This window comes from Phyllobates terribilis, unplaced genomic scaffold, assembly GCF_046119375.1.
Source record: "Phyllobates terribilis strain yellow unplaced genomic scaffold, ASM4611937v1 Scaffold_12__6_contigs__length_324123572, whole genome shotgun sequence".
Lineage (NCBI taxonomy): Eukaryota > Metazoa > Chordata > Amphibia > Anura > Dendrobatidae > Phyllobates > Phyllobates terribilis.
In genome coordinates this window covers 137,868,799-137,893,500 of record NW_027362772.1, presented here as the reverse complement: position 1 = coordinate 137,893,500, position 24,702 = coordinate 137,868,799, and the positions used below count along the sequence as shown (strand labels likewise).

The 24,702-nt window shown below is 45.4% G+C and overlaps 1 protein-coding gene across 2 annotated transcripts in view; it reads left to right on the top strand.

Moving 5' to 3' along the window:
* ODAD1 (outer dynein arm docking complex subunit 1) overlaps positions 1-24,702 on the top strand; it is a 288,579-nt gene that overhangs the window by 203,116 nt on the left and 60,761 nt on the right. For both annotated transcript variants that reach the window (XM_073657770.1, XM_073657769.1), the window contains one exon: positions 21,457-21,550. In XM_073657770.1, the coding sequence (XP_073513871.1) occupies positions 21,457-21,550 (94 nt within the window). The remainder of the gene's footprint in view (positions 1-21,456; positions 21,551-24,702) is intronic.

Genomic DNA, 24,702 nt, shown 5'->3' with positions numbered 1-24,702 from the left:
ATAGATGGCACCGTGAGGCCTCCTGCTGTGTATAGATCGCTACGTGCGCCCTCCTGCTTTGTATAGATGGCTACGTTCGGCCTCCTGCTGTGTATAGATGGCTACATGCGGTCTCCTGCTGTGTATAGATGGCGCCGTGCGGCCTCCCGCTGTGTATTGATGTCACCGTGCGGCCTCCCGCTGTGTATAGATGGCACCTTGCGGCCTCCCGCTGTGTATAGATGGCTACGTGCGGCCTCCTGCTGTGTATAGATGGCTATGTGTGCTCAATATTGAGTCATACAATTAATGTAAGGCTATGTGCCCACGATGCGGAAATGCTTTGGATTTTTCCTGAGCGTTTCTGCATCTACCTGGCAGAAAAAACGCATGCGGATTGTACATGTGTTTTTCCTGCCAGGGACATGCGGATGTGAAGCGTTCTTCACATGCATTTTTGCATGCGGGTTGACAAGCGCTTTCCAAGCACTTTTAGCATCACTTGGAAAGTGCTTGACAACTTGGTCACACTATATAAATCCATGCAACCAGCATGGATTTATATAGTGTGACCCTAAAAGAATGGTAAAAAATAAAAAATAAATATATACTTACCTTCTGATGGCCTGCCGACGTCAGCGGTCACGTGACCCGTCATATGACTAAATGACATCATGGCAGGTCCTTTTCAGACCATCGCAAGCTGCCGGCAAGCCAGGACGCATCGGATAAAGACACCGGGGGCCATCAGAAGGTAAGTATAATATTTATTTTTTATTTTATTCTTTTTTCACAGGTTCTATGGTACCCGGGTCCGGAGGAGAGTCTCCTCTCCTTCACACCCGGGTACCATCCACACATTGAAACGCATGGAATCCGCATGTACAGATGCAGTGATGCGGATTTCATGCGTTCCAATGCAAGTCAATGGCGGCGAAAACGTCGCGCTTCTGCAAAATAATTGGTAATGCTGCAGATTTTTCCGCAATGATAATCCGCAGCGGAAATTTCCGCAGCATGTGCACAGCACATGCAGATTATCATTGGGGAACATGGCAGACCTTCTACCAAGCGTTTTTTAAGCGTTTCTGCCGCGGAATTGCCGCTGCAGAAACGCTTAAATAACGCATAGTGGGCACACAGCCTAAAAAAAATTATTATAATTAATATTGTGCGAAATTAATTTCACGTGAACTATCACATGATCTATTACAGGGGATCATGTGATATGTGATACATCAGGTGTGTGTGTGTGTGGGGGGGGCGCGCCTTCTAAACTGCCCAGGGCCCTTGCTACTCTTAATCCACCCCTGCACGCTGCACACACACTTAGATCACCGGCGGTCGCGGCCAGCGAAAGTTCCCTCTGCGGCCAGCCGCAGGTGACTGCTCTGCTCTGCACCCGGCGGCCGGAACTGTGCTGTGTCACTGCATGGGGTCCGGCCGGGATTACCTTTAACGCATGCTGAGTGACACAGCACGCCGCATTGCCGCATGTCACCTGATCAGGGTCCTGACTCCTGAGGCGTGCTGACGTAGCACTCTGCCTGCCTCCCCTGTTTCCTGTCTCTGAGAATCCTGCCGGAGCGGAGCGCTTGTCCTGTTACTGTGGGCCGGCTGCCAGTGACTGTGGCAGCAAGCCAGTGTAAATTACACAATACACTCACTCACTGTGTAATTATTGAAATTTGGAAGGGCCTGGGGCCTGGGCCTTGGGAGTAGGAACCGGACCTGGAGAAAGGACAGGTGGTTAATGCTGGGCCAGCTGGGGGGGACGTTAATTATTATAGCAATAGCACTATTATATATAAATAAAATATAAATAAAATCCCGTACCCCGAGTGTCAGCGCCATTATCCCGCACCCCGAGTGTCAGCACCATTATCCCGTACCCCGAGTGTCAGCGCCATTATCCTGCACCCCCAGTGTCGGCGCCATTATCCTGCACCCCCAGTGTCGGCGCCATTATCCTGCACCCCCAGTGTCGGCGTCTTTATCCTGTACCCCCAATGACGGCGCCATTACCCTGTACCCCCAGTGTCGGTGTCATCCTGTACCCCCAGTGTCGGTGTCATTATCCTGTACCCCGAGTGTCAGCGCCATTATCCTGTACCCCGAGTGTCAGCGCCATTAATCCGTACCCCGAATGTCAGCGCCATTAATCCATACCCCGAGTGTTGGTGTCATTATCCTGTACCCCCAGTGTCGGTGTCATCCTGTACCCCCAGTGTCGGTATCATCATCCTGTACCCCGAGTGTCAGCGCCATTAATTCGTACCCCGAGTCTCAGCGCCATTATCCTGTACCCCGAGTGTCAGCGCCATTAATCCGTACCCCGAGTGTCAGCGCCATTAATCCGTACCCCCAGTGTCGGTGTCATTATCCTGTTCCCCCAGTGTCGGTGTCATCCTGTACCCCCAGTGTCGGTGTCATTATCCTGTACCCCGAGTGTCAGCGCCATTAATCCTGTACCCCGAGTGTCAGCGCCATAATCCTGTACCCCGAGTGTCAGCGCCATTAATCCGTACCCCGAGTGTCAGCGCCATTAATCCGTACCCCGAGTGTTGGTGTCATTATCCTGTACCCCCAGTGTCGGTGTCATCCTGTACCCCCAATGTCAGTGTCATTATCCTGTACCCCGAATGCCAGTGTCATTATTCTAGGCTATATGTAATCACACTACGGGGAGGCCTCTATATGTGATGACCGGGATTGGTGCTCTAAATGTAATCCTCCTGCTCCATCTTATACTCACCCTCCGGTGTCTTATCTGTTTCCAGTGTTGCACCTTTTTCGTTTGAAAATTTTACAACCTGAACGACCATGGCTTGCCCTCCCCCTAGTTTTGATCCTGGGTACGCCCATGTATTTGACGCGCCCCCTGGGCCGTGGGGTACCCGGAGCCGGGCCGGTAGATGCTGGGGGTTATAGTCACAGTGGCTGTGACCCGGTCCGTGACCCAGGTGGTCAAACCAAAGGGGTAGTATTTGGGTATAAGTGTTAATTAGAGATGAGCGTTGTTCTACTCGAACTGTTCGCCAATCTCAAATTCGAGCTGTTTTGGGCGGTGTTCGAGCCGGTCGGCGAACACGAACAATTTGAGAAAAATTCGGCTGTTCGAGGTTATGTTCGATAACTGTTCGTGCACCAAAATCATAACTGGATTTTTTCTCAGTAATGATGAAAATTAATGTTAATACGCAGTTTGAGTGTACAGCGGGGCGGGGGGAGGGGCAGGGGATGGATCTCTGCAGGAACAATGAAGATCTCCATTTTTTTTTCTCTTTCCCGCATTTGCAGTGGGGAGGTGCAATCTGTCAGCCTATCAGCAGCGCACACACGGAGCGAAGTGCTTTTTTTCACACAAGCAAGGGCATGTGTGATTGGCAGTGTATGTCACATGTCCTTGCCCTATAAGACCAAGCCATTTTCCCCGTCGCCACCATTTTCTCACTGCTGCAGCTGCGTGTTAGACGGCACCGCTGTTGCTGTGTGCGCTATACCTTGTTAATTTCAAGCCAATTTTCGCACAAATATACAGATAGCTTGGGAGTAGGGAATAGTTGTGATTGCAGTCCTTTTAAGGACTAGGTTACAGCATTTCCTACGACTTTTATCAGGCAGGTCTGTGCTCTTAAATAGATAGATTGTGGGAGTAAAGACTAATTGTAATTGGAGTCCTTTTCAGGACTAGGTTACATCAGTTCCTATCAGTTTTTGCCAGGCAGGTCTGTGCCAGTGCTGTGCAAGTTTTTTTCACAGCATTTGGCTGAATCTAGCAAAGCTAATCCTTTTTGGCCTATTGCAGAGTGTGTTAGTCAGTGGAGTAGCCTATCTGTGTTGCAAGATATACCACCTGTGTATAGAATACCAATTTTTTTAACTGCACCTAGTGAAGTAAAATCTTTTGGGCATAGCATCATTCTATTAGTCCATCTATACTGACCTCCATCAGGTTGCAAACTGAATATAATTTTTTTCTGCATCTAGCTCTGAAAAAATATTTGGGCTTCTAGCAGTGTGTGGGACTTGGTCTATTAGTCCATCTATACTGACCTCCATCAGGTTGCAAATTAAAAATAATTTTTTTCTTCATTTAGCTCTGAAAAAATATTTGGGCTTCTAGCAGTGTGTGGGACTTGTTCTATTAGTCCTTCTATACTGACCTCCAGCAGGTTGCAAATTGAATATAATTTTTTTCTGCATCTAGCTCTGAAAAAATATCTGGGCTTCTAGCGGTGTGTGGGACTTGGTCTATTAGTCCATCTATACTGACCTCCATCAGGTTGCAAATTAAAAATAATTTTTTTCTGCATCTAGCTCTGAAAAAATATTTGGGCTTCTAGCAGTGTGTGGGACTTGGTCTATTAGTCCATCTATACTGACCTCCATCAGGTTGCAAATTAAAAATAATTTTTTTCTTCATTTATCTCTGAAAAAATATTTGGGCTTCTAGCAGCGTGTGGGACTTGTTCTATTAGTCCATCTATACTGACCTCCATCAGGTTGCAAATTAAAAATAATTTTTTTCTGCATCTAGCTCTGAAAAAATATTTGGGCTTCTAGCAGTGTGTGGGACTTGGTCTATTAGTCCATCTATACTGACCTCCATCAGGTTGCAAATTAAAAATATTTTTTTTCTGCATCTAGCTCTGAAAAAATATTTGGGCTTCTAGCAGTGTGTGGGACTTGGTCTATTAGTCCATCTATACTGACCTCCATCAGGTTGCAAATTGAATAAAAAAATTTTCTGCATCTAGCTCTGAAAAAATATTTGGGCTTCTAGCGGTGTGTGGGACTTGGTCTATTAGTCCATCTATACTGACCTCCATCAGGTTGCAAATTAAAAATAATTTTTTTCTGCATCTAGCTCTGAAAAAATATTTGGGCTTCTAGCAGTGTGTGGGACTTGGTCTATTAGTCCATCTATACTGACCTCCATCAAGTTGCAAATTGAATAAAAAAATTTTCTGCATCTAGCTCTGAAAAAATATTTGGGCTTCTAGCGGTGTGTGGGACTTGGTCTATTAGTCCATCTATACTGACCTCCATCAGGTTGCAAATTAAAAATAATTTTTTTCTGCATCTAGCTCTGAAAAAATATTTGGGCTTCTAGCAGTGTGTGGGACTTGGTCTATTAGTCCATCTATACTGACCTCCATCAGGTTGCAAATTAAAAATAATTTTTTTCTGCATCTAGCTCTGAAAAAATATTTGGGCTTCTAGCAGTGTGTGGGACTTGGTCTATTAGTCCATCTATACTGACCTCCATCAGGTTGCAAATTAAAAATAATTTTTTTCTGCATCTAGCTCTGAAAAAATATTTGGGCTTCTAGCAGTGTGTGGGACTTGGTCTATTAGTCCATCTATACTGACCTCCATCAGGTTGCAAATTAAAAATAATTTTTTTCTTCATTTAGCTCTGAAAAAATATTTGGGCTTCTAGCAGTGTGTGGGACTTGTTCTATTAGTCCTTCTATACTGACCTCCATCAGGTTGCAAATTGAATATAATTTTTTTCTTCATTTAGCTCTGAAAAAATATTTGGGCTTCTAGCAGTGTGTGGGACTTGGTCTATTAGTCCATCTATACTGACCTCCAGCAGGTTGCAAATTGAATATAATTTTTTTCTGCATCTAGCTCTGAAAAAATATTTGGGCTTCTAGCGGTGTGTGGGACTTGGTCTATTAGTCCATCTATACTGACCTCCATCAGGTTGCAAATTAAAAATAATTTTTTTCTGCATCTAGCTCTGAAAAAATATTTGGGCTTCTAGCGGTGTGTGGGACTTGGTCTATTAGTCCATCTATACTGACCTCCATCAGGTTGCAAATTAAAAATAATTTTTTTCTGCATCTAGCTCTGAAAAAATATTTGGGCTTCTAGCAGTGTGTGGGACTTGGTCTATTAGTCCATCTATACTGACCTCCATCAGGTTGCAAATTGAATAAAAAAAATTTCTGCATCTAGCTCTGAAAAAATATTTGGGCTTCTAGCGGTGTGTGGGACTTGGTCTATTAGTCCATCTATACTGACCTCCATCAGGTTGCAAATTAAAAATAATTTTTTTCTGCATCTAACCCAGCCAATAGTTTTGGCCTAATACCACAGTTTGGCCACTCAGCTCTGCTCGGTTACCATCCATTGTTTTTTGTGCAAACAACTCCAGAGTTGTGAATTAGTTAACCACCAAAATGAGTGGAAAAAGGCCTGCTGCTGGTGGAAAGGGGAATAGGCGTGTTGGGAAGGGGAAAAAAGGTTGTGTCCGTGGGGTAGGTGCAGAAGAAAGACCATCTTCCAGCCAAACTAAAATGTCTACTTCTTTTAGCGGACAATGTGATAAGATCCCTTTCTTACGGCCACGCCAATCGCTACAAATTCCAGATGAGGCACAAAAACAGCAGGTGCTTCAACGGATATCAAGTGCTCCTTTAAGTGGGCTCTCCTCCACATCAACTTCAACATCACAAATACTCCAGTCCTCAAAGGTGTCACCCAAATCGCACTTGCTTCCTCACAGCTCCCAAATCTCCAGCTGCCCGTCTGAGTATGAGGTAGAACAGATGGTTGAGTCTGCAGAGCTGTTTACTCATACTATAGCCTGGGAATCAGAGGTCGACTCCAGCGCTTCTGTGAATCCAGACGAGGAAATGATCTGCACTGATGCCCAGAATCTTTATGAGTCGGATCCAGGACCAGACGCAGAAGGTTCTGACCATAATGTAGACCCTCATTCCCAAACTGTAACTCCTGTTGGTGGAGACAATGAGGAAGACGATGATAAGACTCAAATACCTGATTGGAGCGACAACTTTAGTTTTTTGTCAGGGCAGGAACAGGTTGGCTCTGAGGACGACGGGTGTGATAACGCACAGGGTGATGATGATGAGGTCGGAGATCCCACTTACTGTCAACCCACAGTCAGCCAAGAGATGAGGTCAGCAGAGGAGGTGGAGGAAGATGCTAGTGACGACGAGGTCAGGTTGCGCCTTCCTGGACAGAGACGTAGTACTGGAAGCACGTCAACAACTGCATCCTCAAACACAACTCTGCCTCTCACCACAAGTCGTGGTGGCTCTTCAGGTCGCATGGGTGCTAAGCCTTGCATAGCCTGGGCATTTTTTCAGATCGATAAAGATGACCCAACTCGTGTTATCTGTAACATTTGTCAGCAAAAGCTAAGTAGAGGCCAAAAAATACATAGTTTGAGTACTTCATGCATGAACCGGCACATGGACATGAAGCATAAGTTGCAGTGGGAAGCTCAGTGTGCTACAATGCGGTCTAGCCGACCGGGCCAACCACCGTCTGCCATATCTTGTGCATCCGCGGCCTCTTCATCCTCTGTGACTGGGGGGACAGCAGTCACACCTGTTTTGGGGCGCAGACCTGCCACCTCTTTACCCGCAACAGCCAGCGTGATTGGCAGGTCATCATTTTCTTTGGAGGTGGTAACACCAGCTGGTCTTGAACGCTGTCCGACATCGATAGCACCACCTTTGGATCAAGGCAACCTAACATGTCCGCCTGCATCTTCCTCACAGACCGGCAGTTTGCCGGGGACACCCTTATCAACCCCGTCTAAGCACAATAGCCAGCCCTCGGTCCCTCAGATGTGGACAAGTAAAAGACCATTTCCTCCTAGCCATGAGAAAGCTAAGAGGTTGAATTTCACCATCTGCAAGCTCTTGGCTACAGAAATGCTGCCTTTCCGCCTGGTGGACACAGAGGATTTTCGAGACCTTATGTCCGTCGCAGTGCCCCAGTACCAGATGCCCAGTCGGCACTACTTCTCAAAGAAAGGTGTGCCTGCGCTCCACCAGCATGTCGCACACAACATCACCGCTTCTTTGAGAAACTCTGTGTGTGACAGGGTGCATTTCACCACAGACACTTGGACGAGTAGGCATGGACAGGGGCGTTACATGTCGCTGACTGGGCACTGGGTAACTATGGTGACAGCAGGACAAGGGGCTGCTGTCCAAGTCTTGCCGTCCCCACGAGTTGTGCGTCAATCCTCTTTATGTCATTTTTCCTCCACTGCTTCTGCCTCCTCAACCTCCTCTCGGTCTTCCACCTGCACCCAAAGCCTGTCTGGTCATGCCACAAGCTTTCTAACTGCGCAGAAGGGATCCTGCACACCTCCTTACTATGCTGGCAGTAGGGCTCAACGTCATCAGGCGGTTTTTACATTGAAATGTCTGGGAAATGTGAGTCACACAGCTGAGGAGTTGTGGTCAGCTCTGGAGAACCAATTTCATGAATGGTTGTCTCCACTGGACCTGAAACCAGGGAAGGCCGTGTGCGACAATGCTGCAAACCTGGGTGCGGCCCTTCGCCGGGGCAATGTCACACACGTGCCTTGTATGGCTCACGTGTTGAACCTGGTTGTCCAGCAATTTTTAGCCCACTATCCCAGACTAGATGGCCTTCTGCAGAGGGCACGGTCGCTGTGTGCTCACTTCCGCCGTTCGCATCCCGCAGCTCAGCGACTTACATCTCTACAGAAGTCGTTGGGCCTGCCACTTCACCGGCTAAAATGCGATGTGCCTACCCGGTGGAATTCAACTCTGCACATGTTGCAGCGACTGTGGCAGCACCGACAAGCCCTGGTGCAATACGTTCTGACGTATAGCCTGGGCCAACGAGATTCAGAGGTGGGGCAAATCACGCTGGAGGAGTGGTCTCAGATCAGGGACCTATGCACCCTTCTGCACAGTTTTGAAATGGCGACGAAGATGTTTAGTGCTGACGATGCCATTATCAGCATGACTATTCCGGTGATTTACATGCTGGAGCACATGTTAAACAGAATTCGGAGTCAGGTGGTGGCACAAGAGGAGGTGGAGGAAGTAGAGGAGGAGGAGTTGTATGCGGAAGGGCTAACATCTGCAAGGTCCAGACGGTCGGCAGCACCAAGGCGGCAGGCATGTGAGGGTGGGGGAGATGGTTTTACCAGGGCGCATGGTAGCAGCCAAACTAGTGAGGAAGGTGCAGGAGCCCAGGAAGAAGTGGAGGACGAACTGATGGAAGACTCATCAGATGAGGGAGACCTTGATCACATTTCTGTTGTGCGAGGTTGGGGGGAGAGGACAGAGGAAGGAAGCATGATTGTTACCTCGCCACCAACACAACAGGGACTTGGTGCTCCTGGATGCGCAACACACATGAGTGCCTTCTTGCTGCACTACCTGCAACATGACCCTCGAATTGTGAGAATTAGAAATAATCCTGACTACTGGGTTGCCACACTGTTAGATCCCCGGTACAAAAGTAAATTTGCAGAAATTATTCCTGTCATAGAAAGGGATGCACGCATGCAGGAGTATCAGCAGAGACTGTTGCAGAATCTTACATGTGCTTTTCCACAAAATACCAGTGGTGCACGTAGTGAATCTCACAGTTCCAACTTGCCAACCGTGGGACCGTCAAGTGTTCAGCACTCAAACCGTAACAGAACCACAGTATCTGGTGGTAACATCAATTTTGCGGAATCATTTCACCACTTTTTTAGCCCATCCTTTGCAAGGCCACAGGAGACAAGAAGTCTGACACATAGTCAACGCCTAGAGACGATGGTACAGGAGTATCTCCAAGTAAACATTGAAGCCACGACTGTGTCACTGGACCCTTGCTCTTTTTGGGCTTCCAATCTGGATAAATGGCCGGAGCTAGCCACTTACGCCTTGGAGATCTTGTCATGCCCCGCAGCCAGCGTTCTGTCTGAACGTGTGTTCAGCGCTGCTGGTGGTGTGCTGACAGATAAGCGCACGTGGCTCTCCACTGATAATGTAGACAGACTCACGTTCATAAAGATGAACAAATCATGGATCCGAAACGACTTTTCTACCCCTGTGTCATCCTGGGGAGAGTAAAAGCTTGATGATTGTTTAAAATCACCCTACCAACCGTTTTAAGCTTTCAAATTACTAATCATGTTTATCTGTATCTTGACTGGAAAATAATTTGGGCTTTGTAGCAGTGTGCAGCACTGATCCTATTAGGCCATCTATAATAAGCTCCACCAGATTTAAAATTAAAAATAATTTTTAGCTGCATCTAGCCCGGAAAATAATTTTGGGGCTCCGAGATGCGCAAGACACATAAGTGCCTTCTTGCTGCACTACCTGCAGCATGACCCTCATATTGTCAGAATTCGAAGTAATCATGACTACTGGGTTGCCACACTCTTAGATCCCCCAAACTTTTCGATCAACCTTTTCATTTTAATAAAGACCAAAAAAATGGTCATTTTTGAAATTATAAGCATTAGCAGGTTGTTAGAAACTGAAATCAAACAGTTTTCAACTCAAAACTTTATTCTAGGTGATGTTACATTTTCACATAGGACCCCTTGTTCGAAAGGAGCTTCTGAACTCTCTCGTCCATTGAATTTGTCAGGTTTTGGATGGTTTCTGCTTCAATTGTTTTGCATGAGGACAGAATACCCTCCCAGAGCTGTTGCTTAGATGTGAACTGCCTCCCGCCATCATAGACACTCCTTTTAATGATGCTCCAAAGGTTCTGAATGGGGTAGAGGTCAGGGGAGCATGGGGGTCACACCATAAGTTTGTCCCCTTTTATGCCCATATCAGCCAGAGATGCAGATGTTTTATGTGCAGCATGAGATGGTGCATTATCATGCAGAAAAATGATCTTGCTGTGAAATACACGGTTCTTCTTCTTGAACCATGGCAGGAAGTGCTGTTTGAGAAAATCCACATACATTATGGAGTTCATCTTTAGTGCCTTCAGGGATCCTAAAGGGGCTGACAATCTCTCTCCCCATGATTCCAGCCCAAAACATTACTCCACCTCCTCCTTGTTGGCGCTGTAGCCGTGTTTGCGTGGGGTGTCCATCAACCAGCCATCCTCCACTCCATCCATCTGGACCATCGAGCGCTGCACGGCACTCATCCGTGAACAAAACAGTTTTGAAATCAGTCTTCATGTAATGTTTGGCCCACTGGAGCCGTTTCTGCTTGTGTGAAGTGGATAGAGGAGGTCGACAGGATGGCGTATGCACAGCTGCAAACCTCTGAAGGACCCTGCATCTTGTTGTTCGGGGGACGTTGGAGGCACAAGCAGCTTCAAAAACTTGTCTGCTGCTATGACAAGGCTTTTTTGCCGCTGCTCTTTCAACCTGACGTAATTGCCTGTAGGAAAGAGTCCTCAATTTGCCCTTATCAGCACGCACACGTGTGTACTGTGAATCAGCTACATACTTCTTGATTGCCAAGACACTTCATCCTGATCATCGCACAATGTTGATTGTAGTCATGCCTTGACCTAAACACTCCACAATTTGTTGCTTCTCAGCAGCCGACACATCCTTTTTCTTTCCCATTTTGGCAGAAAATGTAGGCTGCTGAATAATGTGAGAGAGCCTTCTTAAGTAGTCTTGCCTTTCATTGGACACACCTGACAAACTAATTAGCACTGGTGTCTGCAATTGCTTACAGTGATATAAAGAGCCCTGACACACATCACCATCAATGAGTTTAACTGACAAACAAACAAATTCTTCCCTTATCACTCCTAAACACTTTTTGCATAATAATTTGGAACACAGTGTACATGTGCTTTTCCACAAAACACCAGTGGTTCACGTAGTGAATCTTACAGTTCTAACTTGCCAACCGTGGTCTGTATGGAGTTGTTCAATAAAGGGCCCAAAATTAAGATAACATAGATGGGAGAGGTCTCTATGAATAGGAATTCCTAAGTATTTGATACCCTGTGAGGGCCAGGCAAAGGGAAAGTTGGACTGGATGGAATCCTATATGTATTTGGGGAGGGAGACATCGAGGGCCTCAGACTTCGCTGCATTGATTTTAAAATTTGACCATGTAACAAAGTGATCTATTTCAGCCATAACAGCATGGATGGATATATGTGATTGAGTGATATATACTAGGACATCATCAGCAAATAGAGAGCACTTGTACTCGGTGCCTCCCACCTCAATCCACCTAATATTGGGGTTATGGCGAATTGATGAGAGCAGGTGCTCCGTCACTAGGATGTATAAGAGAGGGGACAGAGAACATCCCTGCCTTGTCCCATTGGTGATTGTGAAAGGTGATGAAAATGTTCTGACGCGCCCCCTGGGCCTTGGGACACCCGGAGCCGGACCCTTTTTGGTGGATGCTGGTGGTTGTAGTCTTCGTGGCGGTGATCCGGTTCCGTGGCTCAGGGCGGTCAAACCAGTGGCGGAACTATTTATGTGGTTTTGATGTTTAAATGTCCGACTACGCCACCCGTGGATTGCGGTCAGAGTGAACCGCCGCTACAGGGCAGACCGCTAAGGCTGGTGTTGTGGGTGCAGCAGAGCGTAGCATAACTCCCCACGGGAGGAGTATAGCCTCAGGGCAGTGTATGCGGAGGATGGGGGTGATGGTGCAGGGCAGCAGCAGTAACGACACGGAGTCAGTGATGCAGTTCAGGGCCTTTACTCACAGTTCTTATTATCCAGACCACGTCTGCAGGTAACGGCTGCCCACGTCGTACTGTGCTCACCAGGTGAGGGGCTCAGACAACTCCCAGATAACTTTGGAGCGCTTCACAGGACCCCCTTTGTGTGTCCTTTGTCTGGCCTTTCTTACCAACACTTCTGTCCGGCTGCCTCGGGCCTCCTCTTGGTAAACTTGGCGCCAGTTTCCCTGACCCTATGTGGTGCCTTCCTAGCGGGTGGAGCAAGGGGCTGCGCCACATAAAATGTCAGAGCCTCCGGTTTCTAGCTGAGGGTCGTTTCCTGCCTCCACTAGTTCGGGGACCGGTCTCCCCCTTTGGCCTGACCCCTCCACGCAGGTGGATTCGGGCGTGCGGTGGCGACTCGCCCGTCCGCACCCCTGGGATCCCTTCATTCCTCGTTCCTGGAGCCTTCTCCGCTCCTCTTCCTTCCTTCTCCCTCTTGCAGGCCTGGGCCTCTGTTACTAGGCCCGCCTCCGGAGCAGAGCTCATGCAGAGCCCCTGCTCCCTGCCACTTCTGCTCAGACTTCTCTGCACTGAACTAAGATGGTGCCCACCTTTTATACTCCCTTCTCAATGCACCCAGGAACTGCTTCCTCCCTGCTCCTGCACTGCAGGGTTCCCCTTCCTCAGTGTTCCCTCCCCCCACTCCAGCCAGGGACAGGGACTGTCGTGCCCATCTCAGGGGCATATTGGTCGCCCTGCCCCACGGCAATGTGGTGTAATGCATGCAGGTGTCGGGTCCTGATCCACACTCCATCCTTATCTGAGAGTGAGATATCACACCTCTGGGTGAGGTGCAATACGTCTGTAGCAACCGAGCCCTCGGTGCTACAGTTCCATTTATCTTCAGCCTAGGTGACGTATTGTGATACAGGGCCGTGATTTTGGCTATAAAAGGGTCCCCTAGACCCCTACCCCAAGCTTTTTAAGAGAATCATATATGGCGTGCCAGGAGACTCTATGGAATGCTTTCTCAGCATCCAACGAGAGTATCTACTTACAAATTTTTAACTGCATCTAGCCCAGGAAATACTTTGTGCCTAGTAGCAGTGTCTGCTAGTCCGCGGATTATCCCGGCTGTTAAGCAAGCTACACCACCTGTAGTTTGGACACTTAATTTTTTCAAAGGAAATGCTTCGGGACCACGGGATACTTAGTGAAGAGCATCAGGAGGCACCCCAAGGCATAGGGGCTGGGACTGGCACTAGGATGCCTTGCGGTGGACAGCCGAGCTCGATCCTTATAAAAGCTTTTTAACTGCAGCAGCTTTAGTGGACGCTACTGGAGCTGGAATTACGCGGCTGCTGGCATGAGACTTGCCCTCCAATAGATCCTTGTAAATGGATTTAAAGTGTATTCATTCAAATTAGAGGGACAATTTAAATTAAAAAGCTTAGAGCTGCCTCCACCACAGGGGGGCTCTCTCGACCCACCAGCGGACAGGCACCAGTATTGGGAGAGGGGGGCTGGCCGTCAGGGTTCACCGCGGCTCTGGCACAAACCCGGCGACACGGAGGTGGCACGGGCAGGAGCGGACTGGCCGTCTCGGCTTCTCACTTTTTGGATTTTAGAAGGGCATGACATGCCTATATCTGTGTCTCCCCCTCCTTTTACTCCTCCACCTCTTTTCTTTTCTCATGACTATATGTACTTGTCACTTTTCCATGTGTTAGTTGTGTCTTCTGAGCAGTTTGTCAGCTTTTGGACACCTTTGAAGGTTTTTTTCTATGTGTTTCTATGTGTTTTTGTTTGCCTGCCATTGGTTTTAACGGTGTTCGAAGGTGTTCGACGAACAGTTCGACGAACAGTTCGGCGAACACACTGGTGTTCTACGAACCGAACCGAACTCGAACACTACGGGGGTGGCTCAACACTAGTGTTAATGTCCGACTACGCCACCTGTGGAATGCGGTCAATAGGAACCGCCGCTGCGGAACAGTCCTCTGAAGCTGGTGGTATAGCAGCTAAGGTAGTGTAACTCCCCACAGGAAGAGTGTAGCTTCAGGGCAGTGTGCGTGGATGTTGGTGGTTATAGTGCAGGGAGTCAGTAATGAACACAGAGTCCGTATGATGCAGTCTCAGGTCTTTTACTCACAATTGTAGCAGTTCCAGATACAGGCGCCAGAGCAAGGCCCACGGCATCCTGTGTTAACGCAGTGAGGGGTTCAGCCGACCCTCAGGTAACTCCGGAGCTTTTAACAGGACCCCCTTCTGTGTGTCCTCTCTCTGGCCTGCTCCCTGCACCTCACACCCAGTGGCACTTCTATCCGGTATCCTTGGGCCTTGGCGGGCGAAGTATGTTCCGTCCCCTGGGTCCTATGTGGCTACCTTCTTAGTGTACTGGTGTGGACTTGTGGCCTGCGGTACTTGAAGTGCTGCAGCCTCCAGTTTCCTAGTTGGGCCTTGTAGCTCCGTGCTAGTTGAGGGACCGGTTCCCTTTATCTGGCCTGACCCCCCTACTTTCTAGTAGCGGCGGGCGTACGGGTGGCTTGCTGCACGGCCCCTACCCCTGGGGTCCCTTCTCCCCTCGTTCCTGGAGCCTTTCCTGCTCCCTCTCCTCTCAGGCTCAGGCCTCCTGGCTAGGCCCGCCTCTGGAGCAGAGCTCGTGCAGAGTCTCTGCTCCTGTCACTTCTCCTCAGACTGAACTCACTGTTCTAAGATGTTTCCCGTACTTATACTCCTACTCCAGTGCTCCCAGGATCTACGTCCTCCACCCATCCACTACATAGTTCCCCCTCTCTAAGTGGTTCCTCCCCACTCCAGCCAGGGATCAGGGACTGTGCTCTCCCGTAGGAGCAATCTCGCCCTGTCCCCCGGAAATGTGGTGTAGTGGATGTAGTGTTAGGGTCCTGAGCCACACTCCATCCTTACCTGAGAGTGAGGTACCACATCTCTGGGTGAGATGCAATACCTCTGTGGCGACCGAACCCTCAGGGGCGCCACATATCCATCTAGCTATGTATCTATCTATCCATCTATAGGATAGATAGATTAGATAGATTGAAACAAACTCAAAAAGGTTTGTTTCTAGCTCGTGAAGCGTTCATTATCATGTAGCACATGAAGGTCTGGCAGTAATGATTTATGAAGCCTAAAAGTTATTGCTGTGTAGACACAACATAATTATAGTTTATGTTTAAGCCTTGCACATTCATGGATCATAGCTGTCTATGAAATTAACTACATTAATTTTGTACATCGCTGCCTCTTTATATGCAAGTAAAAATATATTGGGAGTAATTTGCACATGGCTGTCACAAATTAAGTATTCCATATGTTTAATGGTAATTTATATTCATGGGTTGGTGGATCTCAATCCCATTTTCTGAGTTTTATGCAAAATGCGAAGAATTGCTCACCTATAGAATTAAAAAACATGCACACTTGTCATTTATTTATGCTGCTTTTGAAATGTTTAAAGCTTAGGTAATAAGATCCAAAGTACTCAGACACGTATAAAGGTTACATAGAAAGTAAATGAAAAAAAAAATGAAATACCCTTGGTAATTCTAAATGATATTACAATCTCCATTGCTACCTCTTTTCTCGTCCCTTTACTCTGATGCTACTTTAGGTATTTTCATTATCTTCTTCCTATTGTCACTTCTGATCTGTTGCAGAAGTCTTCCCTCTATTCATGTCTTATCTATGGGAAGACTTTTATGTTGTGTTGCATTATAGCATTTGTTTGTTTTTATTATTTTTGCGCAATGTATATAATGTATCAAAGTGGAAAGCTCATATAGGAACATTTCTCACTGTATTTAATTTACAGCAACCAATTTTTGCAGCAAAAGTAAAAAGCAATTTATATCACCAAAGGAAATTTTCCCACATGATGGATTTTCCCCTATAAGAAAAGTGATCCTTGCCTTTGGTTTAAAAAAATAACAACAACAAAAAATAGAACAGAAAGATTTTTGAGAAGAGAAGGAGCCTGTGGACCATAGCTATCAATGAGAAAATATGGTTCGTTTTGGAAAAATTTGATGGCATTATCATAAGGATCATAGGTCTCCTGAAACTGCCAGATTAAAATGGGCAGCACTGTCAGGCTTTATGGTGGTAACTTTGTTTAGCAGAGTCTTAAGAGCCCCTTTACTCAACCGTTTGCAAGGATCTTGACTTTGTTGTAATGGCTTTCAGCTTGTGCCAAAGAAGTTGACACCAACTGGTGGAGCGAAGGGAGGGAAAAACTAAACATGTCTGGGTTAGAACCAAAGACTTAATAAACAAGGACAGAATCAAAACCAAGAACCAAAGTCATGGATAACTGGGTCAGAGTCCAGGAGAGTCAGGCAGAGTACACAGACAAAGTGTCAAACGTTCTGAGGTCATAGCAGAATGGACATCTAGACGTTAATCCAGAGGAGTAGTCAAGAAATAGCTGGGTCAGAACACCAGAAAATCACACAAGATAGTAATAAATACATTTGCACACAGAATTATTACCCCCCCTTGCAAATTAGGTTTGAGAGCAAAATTTACAAGCTTTCTGTTATTTGCGATAAACCAATGAAGCGAGTTATTTAAATCGCTCGACATACCTAATATAACAAGTGGTTTCTCCAAATTCAACTCAAAATGTCATTTTTACTGACTACCGCAGTCTCAGAATTATTAAATCCCCTCATGACAAGTTTCCTTAGTATTTAGTAGAGCCTCTTTGGCTGTTATAACCTGATCCAAACATGATGCCTAGCCAGACCCCAGCTTCTGGCATTGTTCATCCTGGGGAATCTTAGCCCGTTTCTTATGGACAATGGCCTCCAGGTCTATTCTTGTCTTTGTACGTGACCCGCCCCCTGGGCCGTGGGGTACTCGGCCGGCAGGCCTCTTGTTGCTGGGGAATATCACGGTAGCTGGCCCAGTCCGTGACCCAGGGCGGTCAGTAAAAGGGGGAATTAATTATAAGGGATTTGTCGTGACGCCACCTGTGGTGTCTGGTGAGGATCACCAGCGCTGCAACAGTCCTCTGAGGCTGGTGGTAGGGCAGCTTGTGATGGAACTTCTCCCCACAGGTGGAGCAGGCCTCAGGGCAGTGTAGGAGAAGATGGAGGAGGTGCGCTGGGCTTTGGAGTGCAGGGAGGGAAAAGGTTTCTTCTGAAACCAAGCTGCGATGGACTGTGAGGTATGCTTGTGATCACTGACCCATTAGGAGATCCAATGATGCCTGTCTGCAGCTTCACCGCTGGAGGCATTATGTTTGATTCTACAATTTTCTAATACTTGATTTAATCCATCTTGGGCTCCACACGCCACAGGTTTCCAATACTAAAGGATGCAAAGCAGCCCACAGCTTCACCGAGCCACCACCATGCCTCACTGCAAGAATCAGTGAGCCATTGCCACCAAGGTCATCATAGGCAGGATGTTCTTTTCAGCGTACACTTCATTTTTCCTCTTCTGAAGATATTGCTTATCCATAGGCCCAAAAATATACAGTTTTGCTTCATTGCTCCACAGAACAGAATGCCAAAATTCATGTGGCTTATTTATATGCTTCAGAGTATATTGAAGCCAACTTTTTTTGTGTTTTTGTGTCAGTAGATGCTTTCATCATGTTATTTTGGCATGGAGACCTTCAGCATTTTGTATGTGTCTCCGTGTGCAAACTGAATCCTCAGTAACTGTTGCCACCAAATATTGCTGCAGATCTTTTAGCAGTTACTCAAATTTTTTGACTATCTGCCTCCTAAGGAATTTGGGAAACAGCCAGTAATGGCTTTCTCTTTCTGCTATGGTCAAGTAGTGCAGCCAGTGTCCTTTAACATTGAACGTGGGAACTCTGCTTTCATCTATATTTCTAGAAACATCCAGTACCTTTTTTACATTTTTTGTTTTTTTCATTGTTTGTGCAAGGCAGAGAATTCTTCTCTTAGTGAACTGGAAGTCATTGCTGCCCGACGCTGGAGGCCAATGCTACCAGATGCTGTAGGCCAATGTCGTCTAGTTATGCCTCGTGCTTGCAGCAGGTCATAACAGCCAGAGAGGCTCTACTAAGTATTAAAGATGCTTTACATGAAGGAGTTGAATAATTCTGAGACTGCAGTAGTCAGTAGAATTGACAATTTGTTATGGATTTGGAAAAACCACTTGATGTATTAGTTGTGTTGAGCTTTTTAAATTGTTCTTGCTTGATTGGTTTCTTGCAAACAGAAGAAAGTTTGTAACTTTTGCTACTGAACTTACTTTGCAATGGGTGTTGAATAATTTTGATTGCATCTGTATAATACAATAGGTGGCACAGGACACAACAAAAAAATGTAAATATGGTGCTGCTTATTGGTCACGAAACCCATCCTGTGATTGGTCCACAGCCCAGTCCCCATGGTATGTGGTTAGATGGAAACCTTGGCTGGTGAGAGCCATGATTGTGCAGCCATGATTGTGCATGCCTCAAAGAAGGACCGAGGAACATGCTGCAAACACGTTTTCTCCAGCGGTGCTCCAGGTGCGCCGAATGTCTGTGGAGAAAATCCAATTTGGCCAAAGATTTCATCAATTATAAGTTTATGCTTAAAACTTACAACTCTGCCCTTCACCTCTCCAAACAAACCTATTTCAACACCGTTGTCACCTCACTTTTCAACAATCCTAAACATCTGTTTGACACTTTTCATTCTTTCCTCAGTCCAAGAGTGCAGACCCCCATCACCGACCTCAGCGCTGACAATCTGGCCAATTATTTCAAAGAAAAAATTGATCATATCCGACAGGAAAGTTTATCCCAATCCCGTAATATCATGCACTGTCCTCCATTTCCCATTGCATCTATCTCACTCTCTGTGTTTGAACCAGTCACGGAAGAAGAAGTGACTAGGTTCCTTGCATCTTCTCGCATCTTCTCGCCTTACTTACTACGCCAGTGACCCTATTCCCTCACATCTCTTACAGTTCCTTTCTCCGGCTGTCACCAGTCACCTAACTAAAATATTTAATCTCTCTCTCATCTGGTATCTTTCCTTCCTCATTTAAACACTCCAGCATACATCCATTACTTAAAAAACCATCCCTCGACCAGAACTGCGCTGCTAACTACAGACCTGTATCTAATCTTCCTTTCATCTCTAAACCGTGCAACGCTTGGTCCTCTTTCCTCTAATCCGCTGTCTCTCAGATAATGCTTTTCTTGACCCTCTACAATCTGGTTTCCAATCTTTACACTCCACTGAAACTGCCCTCACTAAATTCTCAAATAATCTACTAACTGCTAAATCTAAAGGTCACTACTCTCTGCTGATTCTCCTGGATCTCTCTGCAGCGTTCGACCCTGTGGATCACCAGCTCCTCCTCATTATGCTCCGCTCTATCGGGCTCAAGGACACCTTTCTCTCCTTGTTCTCCTCCTACCTCTCTGACCACTCCTTCACTGTATCTTTTGCTGGCTCCTCTTCCTCCCCTTTTCCCCTTACTGTTGGGGTTCATCAAGGATCAGTAATAGGTCCCCTGCTCTTTTCCTTGTACACAGCCCCCATTGGACAAACCATCTGTAGATTTGGTTTTCAGTACCACCTCTATGCTGATGACACCCACTTATATACCTCGTCTCCTGCATTACTACAGAACACCAGTGATTGTCTGTCTGCTGTTTCTAACATTATGTCCTCCATCTATCTGAAACTGAACCTGTCAAAAACTGAACTCCTTGTGTTTCCCCCCTCCACTAGCCTACCTACCGTGCCTGCTGTCTTGAGGTCATACTTGATTCAGATCTTCCATTCACTCCCTACATCCGATCGCTTGCTCGCTCATGTCATCTACACCTCAAAAACATTTCAACAATTCGACCTTTTCTTACCTTTGACTCTGCAAAAACTCTTCCTGTTGCTCTTATTCATTCTTGTTTGGACTACTTCAACTCTTTACTGATCGGTCTCCATCTTACTAAACTCTCACCTCTCCAATCCATCCTGAATGTAGCTGCCAGGATCATATTCCTCGCCAACAACTACACCGTTGCCTCTACCCTCTGCCAGTCATTGCACTGGTTACCCATCTGCTACAGAGTTCAATGTGAACTCGTCACCCTCACGCACATGCTTCAGCACTACCCTACATCTCTTCCCTCATCTCAGTCTACCACCCTAACCATGCCCTCCGTTCTGCTAATGACCTAAGATTAACATCCTCAATAATCCGAACCTCCCACTCCCGTCTCCAAGACTTATCACGAGCTGCGTCAATTCTTTGGAATGCACTACCCAGGACACTTTGTTTAATCCCCCATAGCCATAGTATTAAGCGTGTCCTAAAAACGCCTTCTTTAGACTGGCCTATCGCCTCATCAAACTTGTCTAACTATCCCTGTTTTTCCCATACAAAATTGTCTTCATATTCAGGACCCTCATATCATCTGTTCACACTCCCCCATGCACTTATTAGCTCTCTGTGTCTGTACTTGTACGCTTACTGCTTGACAGCTGGTTCATTCAGCATTATGTAAATACCTTATTTATTACATTGACGGTTGGACCATACAATACAAGCAATTTTTACCATCCACCTTTCGTGTTTCCCCTATTTCTTCATAGATTGTAAGCTTGCGAGCAGGGCCCTCACTCCTCTTGGTATCTGTTAATTTATGTGATTATTATTATTCTGTAATGTCATTATTGTCTGTACAAGTCCCCTCTAAAATGTAAAGTGCTGTGAAATATGTTGGCGCTAGAAAAATAATGTAAGAAAAAATTAAATTAATTCTCATTAGTGACTGAAGAAGAGCATGTAGAAGTAAGTTACAATAGGGACATTATTATGGGGACTAATAAGACATCCAGATCACTACTGTAATTGCACATCTTGAGTTATTTTTGACACCGAACAGAGTGTCAGGATATCTATTGGGCGTATAGTGCGGTTAGTGTACACAGGTAAATATTAGCAAGGGTTTCCCCACAACCAATCTAGAGAAAATTTGATTAGCAGCAGCTATAGATAGAATTACTAAACTCTATACATCACAGATGAGACTAATGTTTGCCGTTCTCATGTTTTCTACAGGGATGAGTATGACAGCGACAATGACTCCGCTATGGCAGATGAAGAAGAGAGACCCCTGACTCAGGCAGAACTGCGGGAAAGAATTATGAGAGGGGTAAGATACATGATTCTCCGTATCACATGCTGGTGAATGACAATGTGATGTATATTCAGATTTAGTCTCCAGTAAGTTAAGGGGAAAGAAAGAATTTAAAGCAGACTTGCAATACATAATTCTTTTTCAGATTAGTCCTGGGTTATCATGTGCCGCCTCTTAACACCTATATTCCCTATGACTGATGACAGCTATCATTTTTTTTTTCATGAAAATCAAGTTATCACAGCCGCAGGCTTGCTTCTATAATAGATGAGAAATAATATGATCCTGATAAAGGTACAGGGTGTCTGATTCTAAACAAAAGTGAATGGGAACGGCTTTCTATAAGGCCTTATACACAGGACAGAGCACAAGGAGCTGTCATTACATATGGTAGAGCGTTAGGCACTTCCCACTGTATGGTGCCCCTGTCTGATGACGTTAGTGGGCTTCTCCCACTGAAATACTACTGTTCGTCATAATCATATATGATAGGATGTTGTATGGAGCTCAAATAGGTTTCTTTGCATAAGACCTTATATTCATTTAGGTCTTAAGTTTTTAAGTCAAGGAATGCATGAGAACAAAACATTAGTGTTTGACAGACCGAGTATGATTTTATTCCTTATTATTATACAGCTACTAAGCTGAATTCTTTAAAGTGCTAATTTTCATACCAAGGATGAATATTTTCAAAAAGAAATTAACAACCATTTTGATGGATTTTCAAAGTAACTACACCAGCCTCATCAGTGCTCTATTTAATAATGTGCTTGGTTTGTATTGCAAACTCTGGTGACAGATACACTTTCAAAATGGGACCAACTATAGTTTTACAACCACACATTTCACAATTTTCTTCAACCAATGAAGCATTAGCATTCCCCCAAATCTTTCCACAAGGACAGTATTGAACCCCTTATACTCCAAGTACAAGTGTAGCAACCGACACGGACCGGATCACAAGTATTGTAATTTAAGAAAATTACTGATGTAATTATAGTTTGACCACTTAGTTTTTTTCTAATTTTTGGTCAAATCAAAGTAAGATATTAAATACAAGGTTATGCATTGTTATATTTATTTTGAGTTTTATTTTTGTATTACTTTTTTATATAATAATTTTGTTACCCTAACCCTATCCCTATCCATAATCCTATCACAAAGCTTATTTCTAATTCTATCCCTAAACCTAACCCTAACCCTATCCATAACCCTATCACAAAGCTTATTTCTAATTCTATCCCTAAACCTAACCCTAACCCTATCCATAACCCTATCACAAAGCTTATTTCTAATTCTATCCCTAAACCTAACCCTAACCCTATCCCTATCCATAACCCTATCACAAAGCTTATTTCTAATTCTGTCCCTAAACCTAACCCTAAGCCAATCCCTAGCCCTGTGCAAGCATCTTTTAATAATGAATGAAGACATTGTTGGGTCATTTTCACTGCACATACAGTGGTGGCCAAAAGTATTGGCACCCCTGCAATTCTGTCAGATAATACTCAGTTTCTTCCTGAAAATGATTGCAATCACAAATTATTTGGTATTATTATCTTCATTTAATTTTTCTTCAATGAAAAAACACAAAAAGAATTGTCCTAAAGCCAAATTGGATACAATTCCACACCAAACCTAAAAAAGGGGGTGGACAAAAGTATTGGCACTGTTTGAAAAATCATGTGATGCTTTTCTAATTCGTGTAATTAACTGCACCTGTAACTTACCTGTGGCACCTAACAGGTGTTGGCAATAACTAAATCACACTTGCAGCCAGTTAACATGAATTAAAGTTGACTCAACCTCTGTCCTGTGTCCTTGTGTGTACCACATTGAGCATGGAGAAAAGAAAGAAGACCAAAGAACTGTCTGAGGACTTGAGAAACCAAATTGTGAGGAAGCATGAGCAATCTCAAGGCTACAAGTCCATCTCCAAAGACCTGAATGTTCCTGTGTCTTCCGTGCGCAGTGTCATCAAGAAGTTTAAAGCCCATGGCACTGTGGCTAACTTCCCTAGATGTGGACGGAAAAGAAAAATTGACGAGAGATTTCAAAGCAAGATTGTGCGGATGGTGGATAAAGAACCTCGACTAACATCCAAACAAGTTCAAGCTGCCCTGCAGTCCGAGGGTACAACAGTGTCAACCCGTACTATCCGTCGGCATCTGAATGAAAAGGGACTGTATGGTAGGATACCCAGGAAGACCCCACTTCTTACACCGAGACATAAAAATGCCAGGCTGGAGTTTGCCAAAACTTACCTGAGAAAGCCTAAAACATTTTGTAAGCATGTTCTCTGGTCAGATGAGACAAAAGTAGAGCTGTTTGGCAAAAAGCATCAACATAGAGTGTACAGGAAAAAAAAGAGGCATTCAAAGAAAAGAACACGGTCCCTACAGTCAAACATGGCAGAGATTCCCTGATGTTTTGGGGTTGCTTTGCTGCCTCTGGCACTGGACTGCTTGACCGTGTACATGGCATTATGAAGTCTGAAGACTACCAACAAATTTTGCAGCATAATGTAGGGCCCAGTGTGAGAAAGCTGTGTCTCCCTCAGAGGTCATGGGTCTTCCAACAGGACAATGACCCAAAACACACTTCCAAAAGCACTATAAAATGGTTTGAGAGAAAGCACTGGAGACTTCTAAGGTGGCCAGCAATGAGTCCAGACCTGAATCCCATAGAACACCTGTGGAGAGATCTCACATGGCAGTTTGGAGAAGGCACCCTTCAAATATCAGGGACCTGGAGCAGTTTGCCAAAGAAGAATGGTCTACAATTCCAGCAGAGCATTGTAAGAAACTCATTGATGGTTACCGGAAGCGGTTGTTTGCAGCTATTTTGGCTAAAGGTTGTGCAACCAAGTATTAGGCTGAGGGTGCCAATACTTTTGTCTGGCCCATTTTTGGAATTTTGTGTGAAATGATCAATGATTTGATTTTTGCTTCATTCTCTTTTGTGTTTTTTCTTTGCAAGCAAATTAAATGAAGATAATAAGACCAGAGAATTTGTGATTGCAATCATTTTCAGGAAGAAACTGAGTATTATCTGACAGAATTGGAGGGGTGCCAATACTTTTGGCCACCACTGTAAATCAATACAGTCTGGATTTGTAGACTGCTCATCTTTTGTTATATAGGTCGCTGCTTATGCAGAGTGCAGCA